General features: G+C 31.9%; 1 protein-coding gene across 1 annotated transcript in view; it reads right to left on the bottom strand.

The window, feature by feature from the left end:
* Nucleotides 1-2296, bottom strand: part of LOC113002163 (uncharacterized CRM domain-containing protein At3g25440, chloroplastic-like) — a 31796-nt gene extending 29500 nt beyond the window's left edge. The window contains exons 1-4 of the mRNA XM_041017532.1: nt 2234-2296; nt 861-971; nt 697-777; nt 18-182 (exon numbers count right to left, since the gene is read on the bottom strand). Of these exons, the coding sequence (XP_040873466.1) occupies nt 18-182; nt 697-777; nt 861-971; nt 2234-2296 (420 nt within the window). The remainder of the gene's footprint in view (nt 1-17; nt 183-696; nt 778-860; nt 972-2233) is intronic.
* Between the last annotated feature and the right edge of the window lie 17556 nt (nt 2297-19852).

The raw sequence follows: 19852 nt of genomic DNA, 5'->3' as shown, positions 1-19852 counted from the left end.
AATGCAAAGGAAATTACCTTCACTTTTGATAATGTATTTGGAGGTGGCATTACTTCCGGTTCTACATAGTTCTTTCCATGGTAAACAATGATAGTTTCTGGAGGGGATTTTGCTACATCAAATTTTCTTAGCTCCAAGTTTCCTTTTGCTTGGCCTTTAGAATTATAAGTTAAAATAAAAGACTGCAAGTTAGAAAAGGAAAAATTAAGGAGGAAAGGAACAATGCCTCTTTCCAGCCTATATGAGGCACTAAATCATGTCCATACTTATGAGGGGAATGGCCAAGTTCAAAACAGAAAGATATGTATTATCAAAGCTGATGTATATTTTGATTTTACACTGATAAGCTAGGTAACGAGAAAAAACAATTCATAGTAATGTTTGAAAAATGTAACTTAATAGAAACTTCCCCAAATAGAAAATAGAATTTCATGGAGGTATTTCAAATACAAATTTATATGTAGCAACATTCTGGTTATTCCAATGCCCATACATCAAAGAAAAGGGGAAGCACATTAATTTAGTGAATACCAGAACAATGTCCATACCATTGTTACTTGCTAAAATACTGGTGGATATCAAAAAACATAGATGATAAAATCATAATAGTAAATTATCAACAACATTGAAGCAAGGTACAACAGCTACAGGAAAGAAAACTTTAAACTAAAAATTATAGTCGCAATGATATCCAACCTTTTCAAGCTTATATCTAATTCTAACTTCTAGATTTGGGGAAATCATCTTTTTCTTGGCCTTCAAACGATAGAACCTAAGCTCATAAATACATTTGGTCAATGAATAACAAATGCAAAGGAAATTGCCTTCACTTTTGATAATGTATTTGGAGGTGGCATTACTTCCGGTTCTACATAGTTCTTTCCACGGTAAACAATGATAGTTTCTGGAGGGGATTTTGCTACATCAAATTTTCTTAGCTTCTCAACCAACCAAGTTTCCTTTTGCTTGGCCTGTAGAATTATAAGTTAAAATAAAAGACTGCAAGTTAGAAAAGGAAAAATTAAGGAGGAAAGGAACAATGCCTCTTTCCAGCCTATATTTAACTTTTTTTGTTCAACTAGCTCTTCTTTCCATAATTAATATCATTGGACTTGTCTAGAGAGAACCATACGACATTATTGTCAGTTTTCAGCTCAACTGATTCATTACTAATGTATATGGTAGGGAGCCAACTTCCCAGAATATCATGGCTTCCAAAGATATTTGATCTCTGCATTAATAAAAAAAGAATGTGCAATGTCGAGTCCTCTAAATATGGTTTTAAAAATAAACTAGAATATAGCAATGGTTATTGATAGTCAAAGGAGATATATAAAGAAAAATCAAAAAGCTCCAAATGGAATCTACACACAATGATACACAATAGGCAACATTGAAATTAAAAACAATCTAATCATAGAGTATTCAAATCAATCCTAGAGATAATCTTGACTCTTTGACAAATATCGTGGTTCAAGAAGAGAAATATATCCAAATTCACAAGCACGCTCAAGAGAGTGATCTAGAAAGCAACTCAACCATTTATCACTACACAAGAAAATTTATAAAATCAGGTATCATAGCCCAAATAAAACAAAAATTGCAAACATCAAAGCTCGTTTACCTTGTAGCTTATTCCTTCTCCTCCTTCTTCTTCCTCATCCCATTCTTAATCAATCTAAAACCTTAAACATGCCACCATTAGCATCTCTGCATCTTCAGAGGCTCTTACTTCGTTCTTATTCCTTATCATTTACTTCTCCCTCTCCAATTCAACCTCTTCTCTGTTTCCCCGACAACCCTCTTCCCATCTACATTCCCAAACCCTCCTCACTCCTTCTTTGCTCTTCATAATCATAAATTTCTCATCGAAAAACCCAAATGGATCAAATTGTGCACTCCTTCTCCTCAAATCAAAGAGCCAAACTCAGGCGCTCTCTCTGTCTCGTCACTCCTCCACCTGAGCTTCTCCCACATCACTCCAACCCTTAATTTGATTCTCCAAACCCTAAACCTCTCCCCTGAAGTTGGCCGCATTGTATTAGGGTTCCACCAATGGCTCTCTTCCAACCCCCAATTCTCCTAGACGGACGACAATTTTTCCTACTTCGTCGACTACTTTGACCGCCGTAAAGACTTCAAGGCCACGCATGACGCCCTATTTGTCACCTCCCCCGCCATCAACCCTAAAACACTAGCCTCCGTGATCGACCGCCTCATTCGCGCGGCTCACCTTAGCCAGGCAGTTCAGTTCTTCGAGCGAATAGAGAGAGACTACGGGGTGAAGCACGAACATCCTAATGCGTGAGAATGAAATTAAAGGAAAAACAGATGGCTTTCGAAGATAGTTTTTTAAAACCATGTTTAAACATCCCTTTCAAAGTTGTTTTTTTAAACCATCTTTAAAATCTTGTTTTTAATATTTGTTCATGAAAAAAATTGATGTCATAATGTGTTCTCAAATATGGTTTTGAGAAAAATGTCTTTAAAAAGTTGTAATTATTTATAAAAATGCCACCTCATCTTGAAAGATATTGATTTTTTTAAAACCGTCGTAGAGGATGATATTTACAATAGTGTGAGCAAATATTTATATTCTAGATTATCATTAAATATTAATTTTTCTTTTACTACAGTCAAAATATCGTATTCTATTTATTAAATTATATAATGGGATAAATAATTAAAATAGTTACATAAAATATGCATAACTCTTTAATTCTTAAGAAATTTATCTAAAAATTTCCAATGATCAATCAAACAATTCCCAGGAAATATGATCCCTAGGAATCATAATTTCAGGGAATGGAAAAAAATTTCCCCTACCAAAAAGACCCCTAAATGAAAAGTTCTTTTTTAAAAAATCAAATGAAAGCCTTTTAATTGAACTTCAGTATTTTTTATGAAAAATATAAATAATTAATTTTGCATCAGTTTATCCTAAATTTAAAATATAATTTATATATATATGTTTAAAAATAATTATTTATCAAAAAATTTAATTATAATATAATTTATATATTCAAATATATTTATGTACTTTTCTTAAGTGTGGATATATTTATTTACTTTAAATTTTGATTATAAATAAGTTAGACAAATCAAAATCAAATTTTGGTTATGTCAACAAACTAAATTCAAACTTTCAGCTCTACTCATTTAAATTTAGATAAATCACTTATTAGATTATATGGAAGGACTTAAGTTTGATTGCCACAAAATAGTACTCGTACTGCTGAGAAGGAATATAAAATATTAAATCTAACTAAGTTTTAGATTAAGAATTAGTGAGAAAAAAAATCAAAACTTCTAAGGATGCCTTGGAATCATACGGGATAACCAAAGACCTAAATTACTATGGTTTAAAAAAGACAGCCTGATAGTAGCAACCTGTAGGGAGTTGCTATTTTTACGTCCCTAATTGTTATTTTCACCCCCTACTTATTTAAAATCCTTCTGAAAAACTTCCTTCCTGGCATTTCTTCACACTTCCTCCGCTTCCCTTCTCCTTCTCCTTCTCTTTTCGCAGCACACTCATCTCTCTCCTTTTCTATTTTTTCTTCACACCCACATACATGTTTTTATTATTTTTTTAACTTTAAATATTATCATCTAAAAAACTTTAAATTCATTAAAATTTTGTGTAGACATGTTTTAATTCAAATTGTTTTAAAATTTTGTGGTAGATGTATATATTATTGTCTACCAAATATATATGCATATATAGTATATGTATTCATTATGTAAGTTGTTTAGATTTTTAATATTATATATATTATGATATATTTTAATTTATATTTTTATATGTTTTTGCTAATTTACATTTTTAATGTTATATATATATATATATATATATATATATATATATATATTATTTTTTACATTAATTATGTAATTTAATTATGATATACTTTACCTTTTATTAATAATTTAATTAATTATGTAAAAAATTATCATAGTGACGGCACAAGTTGCCCTTTCTATCTTAATCAAATTAAGTATGATACATTCATAAAAAAAATTAATTATGATACAAATTAGCATCATAATTAATTTGATTAATGTTAATAAAGGAAATTTTCATATTAATTCATTTGATTTTTTTTTTATAAATGGTAACTTGTATGATAACTTCTGTGGAAGAACTTGTCGGTTCCCCGATTTGCGTTGCCTCCGTTAGATGTTGTAATTCAGGGATGCTTGGGGTGTCTGTGCTAGACAGTCCCACCATATCACGCACCCAAGATATAGCTCTGATAAGATTAAGCTGAGAACTTCTGTGACGTGCTGCCCTTGCCCTGACCCCGCCTAAGTGCTTTGTTGCCCCTGGTGTACTTGTAGCTCTCTGGTCTTGACCCACGGCGAGCTTTTTCTCTCGTAATGCCTCGTAGGCCTCTCTCGGGTGACCTAAGCATTTGGTACTTCGATCTTTTATTAGGTTGGCGCCAGGTAAATAAGGGGCTCAAGAATCCATTCCCGTCGGCATCTTAGTATATGCCATTCCTTCTGTTCCTAGGAAATTCGACCTGAGGCCAAGAATCTATATATGATAATTAATTCCTAATTAATTTTAATTAATATATATTACTATTAAAAAGGGTCAATTGAATCTGAATGAATTTAATTTAAATTTAAAAATGATCATTTATATTACCATTAATTTAATTAGCCTAAAAATAGGAACTTTTTATCTACAACTAGGGGAAAACAAACACTCCTTTTTTCATTTTTTAAATAAAAAAACATAATAGAAGTTACTGGGTGATTTTTGAAAAGTAATTATAGAGATAAAATAATAATATATATAAATATAGTTATAAGAATAAAACGAGCATATATATATATATATATATATATATACACCAAAACACTATTTTCTTTATATATAGTTATAAACTAATTATATTTTTTAAAACAATTAACAAAACAAAAATATATTTTTGTAATATAATTACACAAATACTATTTTATTATATAAAATTATATATTAAATATAAAATATATAATGAAAATGTATTTCTATTATGCAAGGATTGTTAAAAAATACACAGTAAAAAAACATATTTGTCGTATAAAATAATTAGGTAGAGTTTTAACTTTGGCAAAATTACACTTTTGTTCCCCCACTTTAGCTCCAATTTCGTATTTGGTCCCCCGGTAATTTAATTCACAAATTTGGTTCTCCTGTTTTATAAAATTATGCAATGTTGGTCTCGGACGTTTTAATTGGACGTTGACCATTAAGCAGTGACATTGACTGCCACGTGTCAACATCTAAGAGGCACCTTGAATTGCATTTTTTAACCCATCTTTTCTCTCTCTTTCCCAATTCTGGTAACTCCAATCTTGACTTCGCCACCTACCACCTCCCTCCCTGCGTGTCCACCTTCTCTGAGCACACCCCTTGTGAGCACCAAAAACGCTCCCAACATAATTTTGTTGTACAAAAAAAGTTCAAATGTATGAAAGTCATTCAGGCAATGATAAAGGATGTTGATTGTTTTTCCTTTTTTTTTTCTTCTCTATAACTATAAAAAATGGAATAGCAGATAGACTAATAGTTTGTGTAAAGATGGAATGTATATTTGTAGAATAAATACAATTAAGGTTAAACACAATGAGAAGGTTCTGAAAGATAAGACACACACAACACAGGGGTGTAGTTATGTCCAATGTACAGAAAAGAACTACTACTGCATAACAAATAAAATATTGGCAATGGAGTAGTAATCCAGTAGGAAATGTTGAGTTGAATCCTGAGGGAGACTAGCCTTTGTCGCAAACCCTAATGTTGGTTAACAAGGAATGCAACAAAATAGAGCAATCATAAACCAGAAGAATGAAAAAAAGACAACTACGTACTATATGATTCTTCTTTAAAATTACACTAAAAAAATGTGCAAAAGACAAGGCGATTTGCGTAATTGTCAACCACCTCACCAACCAAGCCATTGTTCTGTTTAGTCACTGAAAAAAAAAACTTCCACCGTCGGCAGCCATGGCAGCGCTGTCCTCCACTGTCACTCTTGCCGCCAAATCGCTCTCACTACCCCAAAATCACCGTGCCAAAGTAGCGGCAGCGTTCCACTCTCCCAAGCGCCACCTCAAGAGAACGGAATTCAAGTTCTTCACCAATGGCTTAGCTGCCTCTCTCCGCTCTCTTCCCCGCCTCTACGCTTCCTCCAACGACGCCCGCTTCAATTCCGGTCCCGAGGAGAGCTTGCAAGAACAGTCGTCAAGTTTTGCTGAGTTCATCACTTCCGAGAGAGTCAAAGTGGTGGCCATGCTGGCTCTCGCTCTCTGCAATGCCGATCGCGTTGTCATGTCGGTGGCCATCGTGCCGCTGTCCCTCGCCAATGGGTGGAGCCGAGCCTTCGCTAGAATCGTCCAGGTTCTCGCACACCAACTGTTTGATGAATTGACTCTGCTGAATTTCTGTTTTTAGCTGCTGATTTATGAGTTTAATAAGCATGCAGACGAGGTCTTCCATCTCGGGGGAGACTTTGCGGGGTTTCATGATACCACAGATTTTGCGGGCTGGCTTAGACGACTGAGAGACGGTGCAACAGCTAACGAAAATGGTGCACAACCCAGCAGAAAAAGGCCTCGTCCTCATGAAAGTGTGGGTTTCTGGTGGTGGGAGAACACGGGAAGAAGAACACAAGAAAAGCCCAGAAGATTGAGCCATTGTCCACAACCAAAACACAATTGAGGCGGAACCAAAATTGGGAAAGAGAGAGAGAAAAGATGGGTTAAAAATGCAATTCAAGGTGCCTCTCAGATGTTGACATGTGGCAGTCAACGTCACTACTTAACGGTCAACGTCCAATTGAGGAGTCTGGGACCAACATTGCAGGATTTTATAAAATAGGATGACCAAATTTGTGAATTAAATTACCGAGGGACCAAATGCGAAATTGGAGCTAAAGTGGGGGACCAAAAGTACAATTTTGCCTTTAATTTTTTGTCATATATAGGGCTAAAACCCAAAGTACTATTAGCAACCTCTAGGTTGAGATACCAAAACCTAAATATACCATAACTTCTATGCATTGTTAGCATTAGCTTAGCAAATAACACTGTGATCATGGAATACAAAACGCTTGAACTCAACATCACATCAGCAAAGGACCTGAGAGATGTCAACTCCAAGAAGATGGACGTATATGCCATTGTCTCACTCTCTAGCAATTATCAAAAGATCAGAACTTTTGTGAACAAAAATGGTGGCTCCAGCCCCACATGGAATTTTCCTGTCAATTTCACTTTCGAACAACCGGTCGACCGCGTGATCCCTTGCCGGTGTCGACGAGGAAATCGGCCACGTCCACGTCTCGCTCTGGTAGCTCATCCACCAAATCAGTGGCGACGGAAAATCCTTCACATTCGTCTCCTACCAGACCAGAGATCAAGCCTCTAAGGAACCCAAGGTATCCAAAGTCTTGAATTTCTCTTACAAATTCAACGAAAAATTTACTCTTCCTACGCCAAACAAAGATTATTTTCAAGTGGGACTCAGAACGGGGTTTCTAGGAGGAACGCTTGCTGGGGTTCTCTTTGTGGAAATAATGTCTGTCTTAGGTGTGGAAAATGTTTGGGTGATGTATGTGGGAAAACTTGTTTTTTGTGTATTCATTTTGGTGTTGTTGTTTACCATGAAGCAGCTAATTTTTTTTCCTAAGTGAATTTATATTATGCTTTTGCAGTTTATATTCCTTCTGTTACTTTTGATGTTTTGTTTTTGTCACTGGTGTTTGAGATATCCTTTGCTTAAAACTTAAAGTGTGGAGTTACATTTGATTGAAATTAAGTTTTTTTAAGAGTATCTTTTAATAGAATTGTTTCGTTCAATAACTTTTGATATATTCAATTATATCAATGCAACCGTTTAAAAGAAAAGTTTATGTTGAATATATTAAATCTACAAAAAAGATTTATGGAAGAGTTACAAGCTTGGTTTGATTGATTTGCGCTTATAAATCAAGCCTTGGAACCCTAACATGAACTTGGTGCTTGCTCTTGAGGACATGGATTGTGTTATGGACGAGGTTTTGGAAGTGTTTGGTAAATTTTCCATAAGGGTTCATCGACTGCTGTCAAGGATAATTGATATAGGTGGGAAAGAGGAAGCAGGAGTTGGTTTGATGTAGTGAAAGAAGCTGAATTGCAAGGTGGTAATATGTGTACTTAGATTTTTGTAGGGATTATGGGGGTCATAAATGTTTCTGAGTGCCCCAAAATTGTGAGGATTGATGAGAAAGACATTCATGAACTACTAAGAGTAAGGGATGGTGGTGTCTCCGAGAAGAAAAATTTGGATGTGATTATAATAAATGATAATAGTGCTATTGTTTTATTTGAGGGTAATAATTGTAGAGCCATTACCACCATTTCGGAGCAGAAGTAATTAGATTTGAAGACGGTGATCACTGACCAATGGGAGGTGTTTGATGATGATCTGATAGTTGATGTTATTGGTAGTGCCTCCAATGGTACAAGTCTGCCTATAGCCACCTGTTGAAGATTAATCTAGAAAAGTGTAGATGTATAATTGGTGGTCCATTATCTAGAGAGTTCTACACCTATGGAGATGTTGTAGTGTGTAGAAACTTCTTGATGGATGTAGAAAAATATCTTATTATCTAAAGTCATAGAAACAACTAGAACATTATAGAGATGGATGGTAAATGATAGATGAGTCTAGAATGTGGAAGCAATGCCTTCCAAGGTTATTTTGATGATGCCAAAGAATCAAGAGTTAAGCAAAGTTTCAAGCAAAGATTCAAGAATCAAGTTTCAAGATTCAAGACTCAAGAATCAAGTTTCAAGAATCAAGATCAAGATTCAAGACTCAAGATTCAAGAATCAAGAAGAAGACTCAGTCAAGATAAGTATTAAAAAGTTTTTCAAAACATTGAGTAGCACAAGAAGTTTTCACAAAATCTTTTACCAAAGAGTTTTACTCTCTGGTTATCAATTACCAGAAGGTAGTAATTGATTACCAGTAGCCATCATTGCTTTTCAAACTGATTTACAAATCTGTAATCGATTACCATAATCATGTAATCGATTACCAGTGTTTTAAAAATGTTAAGATTTTCAAAATTCAAAATGAAAAGTCACATCTGTTGATGTGTAATCGATTACACCTTAATGGTAATCGATTACCAGTGACTGTTTTCGAAAAATCTATTTCCAAAAGTCACAATTCTTCAAGTGACTTGTTTCTGAAATCAATCTTTCAATATTTTCTTTCATCTCTTTCAACAGAACTTTCTGATTCATTTCTCTTCATCTTTCTAAAAGTTTTTGTTCAATACTTTCTCTTCCAAGAAAAGTTCATTGATCAAAAACTTGTGCTACTCTTCTTTTTCATTCTCTTCTCCCTTTGCCAAAAAGAATTCAACAAGGACTAATCGTCTGAGTTCTTTTTGTGTCTCTCTTCTCCCTTTTCCAAAAGAACGAAGGACTAACCGCCTGAATTCTTTTGTTTCTCCCTTCTCCCTTTTCAAGAGAATTCAAAAGGACTCAGTCTGAGAATTCTTTTTATTCTTCCCTTTCCCTTAAACAAAAGATTTCAAAGGACTAACCGCCTGAGATATCTTTTGTTTCCCCTTATAAAGATTCAAAGGACTAACCGCCTGAGAATTCTTTGTCTTAACACATTGGAGGGTACATCCTTTGTGCTAAAAGTAAAGGGTACATCTACTTGGGTTGTTGTAACTGAGAACAAGAGAAGGTACATCTCTTGTGGATCAGTTCAAGTGGAGGGTACATCCACTAGGTTGTTCAAAGAGAATAAGGGAGGGTACATCCCTTGTGGATCTTTGCTTGTAAAGGATTTTACAAGGTTGAAAGAAATCTCAAGAACCGGTGGTTGCTTGGGGACTGGATGTAGGCACGGGTTGTTGCCGAACCAGTATAAAATTCTTGTGTTTGTCTTCTTCTTCCTTACACTCTTTAATTTCCGCTATGCACTTTAATTATCGCTTTTACTTTTGGTTAAGTTTCTTTTTCTATTCTTTACTTTCTTAACTTAGTAGTAAAAGCCTAATTGAATCTAGTAACATTAAGAAGGATAGTTTTTTAATTAGTCAAGGTACATTGATAATTAATTCAACCCACCCTTCTTAATTATTCCGAGGCCACTTGATCCAACATAGAAGACTCTAGGACTAAGTAGTATAGAAGTGTGTAGAAATCACCTATGTAACCTATATAAAGGCATAAGTTGTAACAAGCCATGTAATGTAAGAAAAGAAGCTAATAAACACAATTCAAGTTAAGGTGTCAATTTTCTGAAAACTCATCATCTTCCTACTCCCATCATTTCTATCATATATTTCTACCATATCCTTCCATAGAAAAAAGGCATAACCGCGTCCCATATCCTAACACCACCAGTACTATAACCCTTTTGTGGATTCTTTGAGCATCGTACCTTATATTCTCGTTTGCAATAATCTTGTTCTTCCAGATTTAATTGTTTTGTAGCATACCGAGATAAGTATAAGGTTTAATTTTCAGTTTTGATAAGGCTTTTTGTAATATGCATGTAATTTTCAGTTTTCATCAGCAAAAAGGAGGCACAAGTCTAGAAAGAACAGAAATCCCAATGAGGTTGTCATCCCCTCAAACCAACAAAGACTACACACCTCCTTATAGCATATATCAAAAAGAGAAAAGGTAACAACAAGGGGGGACATAAAACCAAACCTATGCAGAAAATGAGCTATATAAATTTATAGATAGGAAGACCTAACCTATTCCTTTTGAAATCTAAACAAATGAAGGTAGCTATAGAATCCCACCATGAAAAATCATTAAAATTGAGACCAAAAAAGACCGTTCTACTTGCACATCATTTAACCATAAAATTATCTCTATAAAATTTATCAAACAAAAAATCAAATATCTTAAAGTTTAATTTATAATGTCCTAAAAGATCTCAAACTTATCATCACCATGACCATCATCATTGTTATGACCATTTCTGTCATAATTATCATGATTGTCATCGTAATCACCATCATGATCATCAACCATCGCAACCACCAACATGATTGTTGTTACCATTACAGTCACCACCACTAACACCATGATTGCCGTCATGACTATCGTCATTGCCACTAACATGATCGTCTGCCACAACCATTACTAGCGCTAATGGTGGTGGTTACGACGATGATAATGGTTGTGGTGATGATTTTGACGTAAATTAAATATTTAAGATATTGGATTTATTGTTTGATAAATCTTATAAAAAATTTATGATTAAATGAGATTTTAGTTTGAATTTAAAATGTTTTAATCCTGACATTTCATTTTAATCTAACGATTGAAATTAACCATTCTCATTTCTCACATAAGATGATTATTATTCTCATATGATACGTCATTGTATAAAAAAAAACTTTAAAGTTTATGCTATCATTAAGCTGAAGACAGTTTGTAATTAACTTTATAAATATAGTCAGATACTGTAGTTCCCTTTTAATTTTATTTATACTAACCTTTTTTATATTAAAAAGGATTAAAAACAACAATATTTTTTAAAAAATGGTTAACAATGTTTTTAATCCCTAAAATATGGGTTAAATATGTTTTTAGTTCCTTAAGTTAAAAAAAAAATCCTAAAATCTTAAAAAATTATTTTTTTTGAATGTAAAAAAATCATTTTTAATTTCAAATAACCATGAATGACGTTAACGAAACCGCTAACATGGCTAGTAGAGGCCAGGCTAATGACTATCGTGTGGGTTTTAACATGATTAAATATTTTTTGGTCTCTTAAATTTGGGTAAGTTTTTTTTAGCTCCCAACTTTAAAAATGTTTTTTAGCCCCCAAAATTTAAATGTTATTTTTAGTCCTTAATTTAGAAATAACTTATTTTGGTCTTGACTTATGGTTGTAAAAACTCTAGTGACATGTCTAAATTTTTTATTTTTTAAAAAATATAATTTATGATAATTTTAAACTCTCAAAAATTAAATTAATGAATAATATTTTAAAATAAGTTTTGTGACGATTTTACACCACAAAATCTAGTAAAGCCAATGTGGCGGCGGTACAACAGCTACCCAGGACCATGACGGCAGAAAGGAAGAGCAAGAAACAAAAGGGGTATAGAAAATGTTGAGGGTGGAATATGACAAGAGAAAGAGACAAAACAAGGAATTCGTGAATTTAAATTTCTCGTAAATTCTATTTATAAATTGTCATTTTTTTGCACTGATTGTGGATTAAGATTCAATTATAAAATCCGAATAATATAATCACATTTACATACATTCTTTTCGATTGATTCGATTCTCTAAAATCCATCTTCAATTATAAACTATCTCCTTCTCCTTCTTAAAATCCATCTTCAATTCAATTCATTCTCTGTCACCGTTCCTCATTCGCATGGATGGAGAATGACACCACTGCCGCAGCTGCTAACAATAACACCACTGCAAAAGCAGGTTTTGGAGGACTAAAATCCAACAACCATGATCTAGAAAAGAGGATAATGAGTGATGAGGTTACAAAATCATAATCCTGCCTAATGGACGAGGAAGTTACAAAATCAAAATTGTGGATGGTTGCACTATTGTGAAATAGAAACATGAGGACTAATTAATATGTATGTAATATTTAGTATTATCAACAGTAAAATGGTCTTAAAAAAGTGAAGACTTGAAAACAGTTAGCATAAATAGTACCCATTTATTTATTGTTATAAATCTCTCAAATCAAATTATTTTTCATCTACTTTAAAAATGCTTTTTGTATTACCTGAAAATAACCTATTTTTTGTTCTCAATTTGTAATCCTCAAAAGTGGATAATTTCTGAATTAGAAGGTAAAAAAAATTTTAAATTTGAGGAACTAAAATGATATTTAAACAAAAAAATGATTTAAGGAAAATTTTCATAAAAGCAAAACTTATATATTTTGGTATAGATGACAAGTATCCTTATTTGACTAGGAGTCTAGGATTACTATAACACAACTTCATATGTTAAGACTTAAACTTGAGACATATGTTAAGACTTAAACTTGAGACTTTTAACAGGAGTTGTTCCATGTAAATAATGGATTGTAAAGCAAAATTAATTTAATCCTTCATTATAAATTAATTTGAATCTTCAGTCATGAATGAAAGTGTTTTGGGAATTATTTTTGAACAAATAAGGTTATTCTAAAATAACACCTTTTAGAAGATATTTCTACTCTCATTGAGCCAAATGCATCATAATGTTGTATATTGAGAATTTAAGTTTATTTTTTTAATTTTTTATTCCTTCGAATATACTCCTTAATTTTAATTTAATAATTAATGAAATATTTTTTCTCGATTATCTCAAAATACCATATATATATATATATATATATATTATGTGTGTAAATGTGATTTACTTAACTATTTAGCACTTTAAAAATTCTAAATTAAATTTCAATATTTTTTAAATTGAGTTATTAATAATTAAAATATTTTGCTTAAAAATTGTTTATCACAAATTTCAAATATAATTTATATGTTCAAAAATAACTATTCATTAAAATTTTAAATATTAATATTTTTAAAAGTATTTATTTACTATAAATTTTAATTATATAGAAATAAAAATTTATTCTATGCATTACATAAATTAAAATATTGATTACATTATAAATAAATAAGTTAAAAATCAAATTCAAACTTTTTATTATTAGAACAAACTAAATCCACATCTGATGGTGTTATTGCCACCACTACCAACATTAGTAGAGTTCTTCTTGTTATCGTCATCACAATAAAAATACTCTTAACTTAATTTTAATAGGATTTGAAACTTTTAAAATGAGTTTATTATAAAAATGAAATTAAAAAAATTAAAGCATACCAAATGACCCAAAATATTTCAATTAAATAATTAAAAATAAAAAAGAAACAATGGCACCTATTTTTTTAGATCTCCTTCCTTTTTTTTGGCTTTTGTTTCATTTTTGCTCCTCCACCCCAATAAGAATGTTCAAATCCAAACCGATCTAAGATAAAACAAGAAGGAGATCCGCGAAAAAGATCAAATACCTGTGTATCTATTTTATTTTAATTATTTAATTAAAATATTTTGGACCATTGGATATAATGTATTCAATGGTTAAAATTTGGTGTAAATTTTTAGACTTAGTGTAAACGGATCTTATTCCTCTCCTTATATATAAAGAATAAGCAAGGGTATAAGTTATACCCAATAAAACAAACCAAAACACAGTTCATCCTTCCATCATGCTTCCTATAAATGGTTACTAGTTTTAATGATCATGAGATCATAAATATAAGATAACCATTCCATTCTTTTGGTCCTTGCGAAATCACCCTTTGTTACCAATTACCATAGTATAACAGCATGTAACTTGGCCAATACCAATATAACAAATAAGCAAACCCTCGTAAAGCATATGTCTAGAAACAGAATTAACATTTCTTACAATCGTTACACAAAGTAATATTACTTTTCCCAATCCCAACTTTCTTTGAGCCGCAAACACCTATCTTTAAGGTATGCTGCAAAATTTGACATCCACTGTACATTTGTGAAGTGAAAATGAGAATCCTTCCTCTTAAGCCAAGACCATATGCATGGAAGCCAACATTATCGATGACCTTTAATTTGTTAAATTGCTTCCCTCTAAAAACACACTCATTCCTATAGTTCCAAATGATTTTCCACCAATCATCAATTTTAGAAGAGCCATTAGACACCAAATGCTGCCAAAAGTGAGTCTCTGTATTGGCTGGCATCAGGGGTAGTTCAATGACTTGAGAGGTCTAAAGTAAATTTAAGAATGAGACATTTTATTTACTCATAAAATAGTTTATTAAAATTATCATTGTTTTATTTAAAATTAATTTTTTGGGCTTTTTGTGATGCAAAATTATCAATTAAATTATTGTAATTGAGGAAGAAATGTCAAGGGTTCTCTCTACCCTCCAAATAGAAACACATGCACATAAGAGATGAGAATAAACAAATAGGTATTGAGGAACTATTGGCTAATGTGTCAAAGTGAAACAATAATCAAGTAAACTGAAGAAGCATGTGAGAAGATAGAGAAGTATGAGAGACAGCGAGAAAAGGAGACATAACTAAAATTGAATAGGAAAAGAATAAAGAGAATAGAAATAAAAGAAAAGTTTTTGGGTTTCTTGAATTATTAACTATTAAATCTTTTTTTTTTCTAAACAAAGCTATGATATTGGTGAAGAGTTGTTACTTATTAATTGTTACTTACGGTACCAATAAAAAGATTAACAGATACTTATAATATTTTAATTAAAATTTATTTTCAATATATAATTTTACAATAATTATTTTGAGGTATATTAGTACTAAAAAAAATTTGGGACCTTTTGTTGGGGGGCCTAAAGCCCTTGCTTGGATTGCTTGGGCCTTAAGCCGGCCTTGGCAGGCATAACCATGTCAATATTAAGCCATGCATACCACTAGGGCCAAACCTGTATAGACATTGGGCAAGAGAAAAAAGCGCGCCCGACCTCCTCATCGTATTGATGACAAAAAGGACACATTGAAGCTCCACCTTATAGCTCCACATTTCTAGCCTTAAGGTTAACTCTTGTTGGTAGTCTATCCAACCAAAGTCTCCAAATAAAAAATTTCACTTTCAAAGGAATTTTCAACATCTATAATTTTTTACAAAACTTTTGTTAGGGATAACCTCATGTAAACTTGAGATAAAATTATATCCCGAATTCATCGAAAACACCCCCAAATTATGTAACCGCCAACGCCACTTATCCTCACCCACGTCAAACACCTCACATCTACTAATCTTCTAAGAGGTCTTGTACAAGTTCCAACTCCAATTGAAATAAATCCATCCTCCACTTGAAGTCTCATACCCACTCATTACCAACCCAAGCGCCTATATTCCCCACCACATCATGTTGAAGAGAAATGGAAAATAATCTTCCATATTTTTTCTTTAAAATTTCTTCTTCCAACAAGGAGTCAAACCAAAATCTAGCCACCCCACCATTACCTAGTTCCCACACCATAACCTTACCACCATTTACTTTTACCCCCCCCCCCCCCACCCCCATCCAGAAACTAGATACAAGTCCCTCTACCACAACGAGGCATCCTTACAATCACAACCATCCACTAACACTATTGAAAATAAATGCTTTCTACGACGGTTATTTCACACATTCAAAGATGGCTTTCAATAATCTTTGAAGACAACGTCATGGAAAATCAAAATTTTTCACGACGGTTCTTAAAAAACAGTCTTAGAAAGGTGATAATTCTAAGACGGTTTTTAGGTAAATAACCGTCTTAGAATGGTCATATTCTAAGATGATTTTTACTAAAAAATGTCTTAAAATATATTTTTTTAAAAAAATAAAAATTTGAGAATTCTAAGATGGTTCTCTAGAAAATCATCTTAGAATGTCTACAATCTAAGACGGTTTTTCAAAGAACCATCTTAGAATATTTTTTTTTTACAAAAATTAAAATGTATTGAGGATTCTAAAACATTTTTCAAAAAACCGTCTTAGAAGGTACACATTCTAATACGATTTTTCAGATAACCGTTTTAGAATGTTATTTTTTTAAAAAAATAAAATATTTTGAGGATTCTAAGACGATTTTCCTAACTTTTCAGAAAATCATCTTAAAATTCACTTTTAAAAAAAAAAATTAAAAATTCCTTAAACATTTCTTGCAATCAATCTCAGATTTCTATTCCTAACCACATTTTATTTTAATTTCATATATTTTGAAACAAAATAATCTTCTTCTATAAGCTAATAGCAATTTGTAAGTTAACTTGTAGAAATTTTCTTATATCACCTTCTCTAAAAAAACTTATTTTTAACTTGTGAATAAGTTAATTTTAATTTTGAAAAAAAAATATTTTATTTTTTCTTTTACAAATGCTCATAGATAATCATGATGTATGAGTGTTGTAAATTCTTTAATACATATTTTTTATTCCTATAAATTAAAAAGAATATAGATAAATTTATTCAAATAAGACCTACTTAAAACCAATAAAGGAGTGATAAGTGAAAGAGAACCTAAAGAGTAAGGTCGGGCATACAAGGGCCTTGTAAAGTAACAAGTTTCATGAGGTGTGAAAACTTTTACACTAATAACACATGGCAATTAAATAGGGTCCCTCCAATTGAATAATAATTCAGCACAAAAAAATGACTGAGAGAAAAGTATTAGCTAGAATCATTTAAAGAGAAACTCATCATATAATAATCCATGCCCCTTGATCGATGTGTGAAAACTTTTATACTAATAACACATGCCAATTAAAATACTCATAAAAAAATGAATGTGAAGAATTTAGTTTAATATAAACAAACAGTGCTTCAGGTTTTCATTGCTCTAATATGGTAATGGTTAAAAAATTTAAACTATTTTTATTAAAAATTATAACATTTAATGCTATTAATACACATTCTACCATTTTTTTAGTAAAAATAATATTTCTTATTACTTAATCATTTTCCTAAGTTAGCAAAATCGTTTTCTTGAAAAATTGTAATAATTAGTAAGATGTATTGAACTTTGTGTAAAGATTTGGCTTACTTAAACATGTGATTTTACATTCAATATCTAATTTATATATATGTATGAAAAAGAAAATTGGAAGAGGTCTCTCTACTTTAACGCTTAACTTTATTTTGAGAGACTGATTTATTACCTATCGGGAGAAAGGAATCCTCCGGGAAACTCTAAAAAATATTATAACTTAAATTATGTAAACAAAGGAAAAAAGAGAGCCTTCACCAAAGTTAATTAGGGGCCAGTATCTATTTATAGATTCTTATATGAATATATAAGAATTAATTTGTTTAATGTTATAAAAAAACAAATAAATATGAATATTTTAAAACTAATGGCATACTAAGTTGGAGATTTAAAAGTTAAATGCAGCGTAAGAGCATTATCCTACTTAAACAAGAATGAAGAAGACACTGAAATAGGCATAAAAAGACAGGAAATAATACAAGCAGTAAGTAAGAGCTTGTAATAAATCAACAAGCATTTTGGTTAGATTCAGATCTTTGAGTTTAGGTACCTCATATGAAGTATGCAGAATCATAACAACATACAATTTAAGCCAAACTAACTAGGAAGTGAACTTTAACTACCAGGGTGCAAAAGCATAAATCTTACCAACAACTTTTTTCCCTTTATGATCATCCTCTGACAAAGAAAGTGCAATTGCACGGTCAATGTCTTCTTTCTCAATATCTGTCAAATCATCCTGCATTCAGTTTGTAACTATTACAAATGCAGATTATCTGCTTGAAAGTCCCTTTTATGCAATATGCAAAATGCATCCTCTATAATAACTTAAGGATTAGCTTTTCAATCATTACTGAATCATCTAAAACAGGAACAACTTACATCTTTTTTATCCAATGGTGTTAGAAAAGGATCTCTCACGCTAAGCCCAGCAACAACAATTAATATGGGATCCAAGCAATTCAAAATAGAACCTAATATTAGCATCTTGCCAAGTATGGGTTCCATAGGAAGCATTGTCAGGTAGCGCCCTGTCAATTGAATGCCCAAATACTAGTCTTCATCATTTCAAGAGGAAAAAATAAGCCAAATTTTCCAGGACTAGAAGGGATCAACCAACTTAGAATAGTGAGATTCTCATCCTCATCCAAAGCCCCGATTATTTTTAAATATTCAATAGCATTTTGTACCTATGAATAAAACAATTAAAAAATGACTGGTCCAAATTTATATATAAATAACCAACACAATAAACGAATACATAAATTTATTGAATAAAACTACATGAATTGATGGAATTCTAAAGAATTAATCAAATTTATCACTATTGCGATTATCTCAGGAGATTGCAAAGCCCTAGACAAGAACTCATATATACTTCCAAGTCTTATACTTTTAATATGTAAACATAGACATTGCAAGGAAGTTCTCAAAATTCAGATAACAATATCAGTATTTAAGGTCCAATAGTTCCATTCATGATTAATAATTAAGTTCATAATTCACTGGTAATTGACTATATGAAGATTTTGAGGATATACTGCATTTTGCCATTATGATCCTGGTGTCTAATTGATTTTCATCCTTAATCTTTAGAAAATGGAACATAACAAGCCTTTCAACAAAATGACAATTAACAGACAAGGCTATTATAATTGTTAGCAACAAGATACCAAGTAACTCTGCCTATGATATCATATGCTAAAGATACACCTAGTGGGATAAGGTTTTTGTTGTTCTCATTGTATTCTCTTATAGAAGTTTAGTGACGTTCAGAAATATAATGTTGTATAGGAAATAATACTGTATAGGTTTTATAAAGGCCAGAAACTTAGATTTCTGCTAATTATATAAAAGCTCCAACAAAGCAAAATTCATCAGTTATAGTATTAACAATTATTTAACCAGGGACCTAGTGGCAAAATGAGATTTCATAATAAAATAAAGACTCAAGTATAAAAATAAAGAAAAAAGGACATGTGTAGAAGCTTAGGCGAAATAGGATCTTGTGTCCTTCAACTAATATAATGGCACTTGCCTGATCCCAGGTTTTCAGTGGTATGATAATCGCATCAAAAGCAAACCAAGCTTCCATTCTGCATATATACCATTGCAGCACTTCATGAACAAGTTCTTGTTGCCTGTAGAAAGCTTTGTCAGTTATATCAATTGATTGAAACTTCAAGTTTCGGTGCTTATACACAATATATGTTCTTACCAATTTCTTACCTTAGTTCTGGATGTCTATTTAACACAATTGAAATTGCTTGGAGAATAGGCATGTCATCAGGATGCTCATCCCTCACTTTTGCTG

This window comes from Glycine max, chromosome 7, assembly GCF_000004515.6.
Source record: "Glycine max cultivar Williams 82 chromosome 7, Glycine_max_v4.0, whole genome shotgun sequence".
Taxonomy (NCBI): domain Eukaryota; kingdom Viridiplantae; phylum Streptophyta; class Magnoliopsida; order Fabales; family Fabaceae; genus Glycine; species Glycine max.
This window is presented reverse-complemented; position numbering and strand designations above follow the sequence as displayed.